This window comes from Mauremys mutica, unplaced genomic scaffold, assembly GCF_020497125.1.
Source record: "Mauremys mutica isolate MM-2020 ecotype Southern unplaced genomic scaffold, ASM2049712v1 Super-Scaffold_100099, whole genome shotgun sequence".
NCBI lineage: Eukaryota > Metazoa > Chordata > Testudines > Geoemydidae > Mauremys > Mauremys mutica.
In genome coordinates this window covers 1,159,652-1,164,585 of record NW_025423266.1, presented here as the reverse complement: position 1 = coordinate 1,164,585, position 4,934 = coordinate 1,159,652, and the positions used below count along the sequence as shown (strand labels likewise).

At 46.7% G+C, this 4,934-nt stretch overlaps 1 protein-coding gene across 1 annotated transcript; it reads left to right on the top strand.

The window, feature by feature from the left end:
- Positions 1-3,425: 3,425 nt before the first annotated feature.
- Positions 3,426-4,543, top strand: LOC123358878 (zinc finger protein 154-like; the record flags this gene model as incomplete). The annotated part of the gene is made up of 1 exon (XM_045001030.1): positions 3,426-4,543. A coding segment is annotated over one exon (609 nt), but the record flags the coding sequence as incomplete, so codon positions are not given.
- Between the last annotated feature and the right edge of the window lie 391 nt (positions 4,544-4,934).

The following is a 4,934-nucleotide window of genomic DNA, read 5'->3' as shown; positions in this document are numbered from 1 at the left end:
GAGAACAGAAGTATGCAGTAGTCGAGAGAGAATGCCTCGCTGTCAAACGGGCCATGGAGACGCTGCGTTATTACCTCTTGGGCCGGCGATTTACTCTTGTGACGGACCACGCACCCCTCCAGTGGATGCAGAGAAATAAGGAAAAGAATGCAAGGGTCACCAGGTGGTTCTTATCCCTCCAACCATTCCAGTTCCGTATACGGCATAGGGCTGGATGCCACCACGGCAACGCTGATGGTCTTTCACGAGCACACTGCCTGGCGTCCCAAGTTGCCCAACCCTATGGTGTTGAGCAGAGTGGGGGGATATGTGATGGAGCAAGGCCGGATGGCTACAGGAAAGTACTGAGGAGCAGGTATGTTAGCTCCAGGCTAAGCAAATCCCTAGTACCATGGGAACCAAAATGGCAGTTGCTCCAGGCTAATCAAGGCACCTGGGGCCAATTAAGAACTTTCTAGAAGGCACCGGAGAGAGCTACATTGATTGGAGCACCTGCAGCCAATCAGGACAGGCTAATCAAGGCACCTGGTATAAAAAGGGGAGCTCACTCCAGTCTAGGGGGAAGGAGCCAGAGGAGAGAAGTGCGTGTGTGGAGCTGGGAGCAAGAGGCACAAGGAGCTGAGACTGAGAGGGTGTGCTGCTGGAGGAGTGAGGAATTATCATACCATCAAGCATTATCAGACACCAGGAGGAAGAACCTGTGGTGAGGATAAAGAAGGTGTTTGCAGGAGGCCATGGGGAAGTAGCCCAGGGAGTTGTAGCTGTCATGCAGCTGTTACAGGAGGCGCTATAGACAGCTGCATTCCACAGGGCCCTGAGCTGGAACCCGGAGTAGAGGGTGGGCCCGGGTTCCCCCCCAAACCTCCCAACTCCTGATCAGACACAGGAGTTGTTGACCCAGACTGTGGGTTCTACCAGAGGGGAAGATCACTGAGGTGAGCAAATCCGCCAAGAAGCGCAGGACCCACCAAGGTAGAAGAGGGACTTTGTCACAGGGCACAGACTTGCACAGTGTCCGTCTGTGTGTTCCCAACATATATGTGGGTATTTCAATCCTTCACAAGCAAGGTGTTCGGCATCTTCAAACACCTGGGGAACCAGTCCTGGGAATTCACTGGTTTATTAAGTGAAACTCTATGGAATTGAGAGACATTTTATATTATTTTATTATAAATACCAATATGATGAAATTGCAATGAATCGTGCTAGATATGCCATGTAAGGTGTCAATGAAAATGTTGTGATTTTCCAAGTTTGATAATCTTGTGTCTATCTTTGTATTGTGAGTTATAGATATGTAGGGTATATCTGTATTCCAGACTTGTGTAGTGTTTGAGTGACACCCCCAGACATATTGGCATCAGTGCTGCCCAGCCTGTTCGATGGCCCATCCGGGGTCATCAGCTGTACAATGAATCCATTGAAAGGATCAAGGGGAGACACCTATTGAGTCAGCAAGACGTGCAGGGATATGCCTATGTACTGAGACCTCCAAGGCTTTTCCATGCCATGTGCTGTGAAGCTTGTGTTTGGGACACAGGAAGTAGAAGCCACTTGGCAAAAGGAATATAAAGGGCAGCTGCATCATCTCCATTTTGTCTTTAGTCCCTCTTCCTACCTCTGGAGCAACTGCTCTACAAACTGAACCCTGGAACAAAGGACTGAATGATGTGGGGGGAGGGATAGCTCAGTGGTTTGAGCATTGACCTGCTAAACCCAGTATTGTGAGTTCAATCCTTGAGGGGGCCACTTAGGGATGTGGGGCAAAAAATCATTACCAAAGAGACTTTCAAGCCAGAAACTCAGCAATACTGCTAAGAACCAGATATATAGATTTCTGAATGTATCTGTTTTCCCATTTTAACAACTTCCTTTTTCTTTTCTTCTTTTATAATAAACCTTTAGTTGAGATGCTTTCTTGCTTATAAACCTTTAGTTTAGATGCTAAGGATTGGCTGGCATCATAGTATTCTGGGTAAGATCCAAACCTATACAGACCTGGTAATGTGGCTGACTCTGGGGTCAGAAGAACACTTTGTTTATGTGAGCAGAGTTTTTAAATAACTTCTCACTGTGCCGGACCTAGGTGCTGATTGGGAGTCAGAGAACTGGAATGCAGTAAAGGGGGCCGTGTGATGTCTTTTTTTCAGTTTCTCGATAACCAGTGTGGGGGATCAGAAGCACAGTTGGTGACTGATCGGTGAATTTAACTTCCGTGTTAACCACCAGTTTTGGGAGCATCTGCTCTCCCTTTTTCAGCCTGCCCTGATCTTGGCATTTTCAGTGTGGACTGCCCCAGGCACACTGGGTCACAGTAAGCACTGAAGTTAAATTAATAGTGTTTTTTATGACACAGTCATATGAAATCAGCTGAACTCCTTTGTTTTCTTTTCATCTGAGCAGGGTTTCCAGTTTCCAAACCTCATATAATCTCCCAGCTGGAACAAGGGGAAGAGCCATGGGTCCCAGACCTCCAGGGTTCAGAGGAAAGAGAGATCCTGAGAGTTTCCTGCACAGGTGAGGAAAGATTAAACCAACTCAGAATCTGTAAGTGCCTGAAGGAAACATCTGGGATGCCCTACAAAGCCCTTGGAAGGTTTCTCAGTTAATTATTGTCCCTAGCAGGGTTCGTATCCTCAGGGTAAATATAGCTCATGGCTTCCTGTAGACACTAGCAGACACCAGGCAGTAGCTTCCTCCCTCCCCCCTGTGAGTTTGGATGTGATGTGAGGGCCGAATTGATCCCCTCCTCTCTCCTATTTAGGGAAGAGTTTGGGGGAGTTCAGTTCCTGATTTTTATTTGACGTCTCTCCAGCACTTGTTTTGGTTTGGCCTTCCCCTTTCCATCCCTGTCTGAGGTTTCTGTCTGTATCCCAGCAGGTGACGCAATGGTATGTGAGAAAGAGGAGCAGAATTCTCAGCAGGAAAATGTTGAGAAAGTGGCTAAACACAGAGAATTTTCGCAAAGATCGAAAAGGAATGTGTCCTGGAGTCATGAGCAGGGAAAATCCTGTGAGATTCAGCACAGACCAGAAAGAGAGCAAGGAAACCAGCCAGAGGAGAAAATGGGTAAATTTATTTCCTGTCGGGGAACAAAGAAGAGCGTCAAGGAAACCACAACCCAGCAGGAAATCCTGAGCGGAAAGAGGAAAAATACATGCACTGAGTGTGGAAAAACCTTCACTTACAGATCAAATCTTGTTGTTCATAAGAGACTCCACACAGGGGAGAGGCCCTATGAATGCCGTGAGTGTGGGAAAAGCTTCACTAGCAGCTCAGCCCTTTCTAAACATCAGAGAATCCACACAGGGGAGAGGCCCTATGAATGCTGTGAGTGTGGGAAAAGCTTTATTACCAGCTCAGACCTTTCTAAACATCAGATAATCCACACAGGGAAGAGACCCTATGAATGCTGTGAGTGTGGGAAAACCTTCACTAGCAGCTCAAGCCTTTCTAAACATCAGAGAATCCACACGGGGAACAGGCCCTATGAATGCTGTGAGTGTGGGAAAACCTTCACTAGCAGCTCAAACCTTTCTCAACATCAGAGAATCCACACAGGGGAGAGGCCCTATGAATGCCATGAGTGTGGAAAAAGCTTCTCTATCAGCTCAGCCCTTTCTCAACATCAGAGAATCCACACAGGGGAGAGGCCCTTTGAATGCAGTGAGTGTGGGAAAACCTTCACTTACAGATCACATCTTGTTGTTCATAAGAGACTCCACACAGGGGAGAGGCCCTATGAATGCAGTGAGTGTGGGAAAAGCTTCACTCGCAGCTCAAACCTTACTGGGCATCAGAGAATCCACACAGGAGAGAGGCCCTATGTATGCAGTGAGTGTGGGAAAACCTTCAGTCACAGATCATACCTTCTTACCCATCTCAGAATCCACACAGGAGAGAGGCCCTATGTATGCAGTGATTGTGGAAAAAACTTCATTCACCGCCAGCAGCTTAATTGCCATCAGAGAATCCACACAGGTATGCGACCCAATGGAAGCAGTGAGTGTGGGAAAACCTTGTCTTGCCACTGAGCCCATGTGAGTCATCAGAGAATCTGCAAGGGGGATCAATACCATAAAAACCTCTAGGGCTATCACTACTTTAATACTTTCCTGATTCCCACTTTTACAAGCCGTTTGAAGCACCGATATCCCTCAGCTTGTCCAGATGAGTGAGTGGCCCATTTTTGCATTTTGCAGTTTGACCTCTTTGAGGTGGACTCATTTGTCCTTTCTATCAACTCCATTCTCCCATGAGTAATTCTAGTGTGCCCTTCCTATCAGGAACCAGGGAGCGTCACATTTATGCCATTCCTCCTATTGCAAAGTTATTGTTAGAGTCACCGGTGTTACAGATTGTATCATTGCCACTTGTTCTCGTGTTGTGCTGAAGAGCAGTTATAATGGGAACTTTTCATATGACATTTAAATGAAGAGGAGCAGGGGCAGGAAAAAAGTGTCATTTCAGCCTCTGTGACACTGGAAGGAGATGTAAAAAGTGACAGAGAGCCCTGTGGTACCTTATAGACTAAAATACGTATTGGAGCATAAGCAATATACAAAAACCTGTAGAACACTTCAACCTCCCTGGACACACAATAGCAGACTTAAAAGTGCCATCCTGCAGCAAAAATACTTCAGGGCCAGACTTCAAAGAGAAACTGCTGAGCTTCAGTTCATTTGCAAATTTGACACCATCAGCTCAGGACTAAACAAAGACTGTGCCTGGCTAGCCAACTACAAAAGCAGTTTCTCCTCCCTTGGTGTTCACACCTCAGCTGCTAGAAGAGGGCCCCATCCTCCCTGATTTAACTAACCTTGTTATCTCTAGCCTGATTCTTGCTTGCATATTTATACCCACCTCTGGAAATTTCCACTACATGCATCTGACGAAGTGGGGATTCACCCACAAAAGCTTATGCACCTATATGT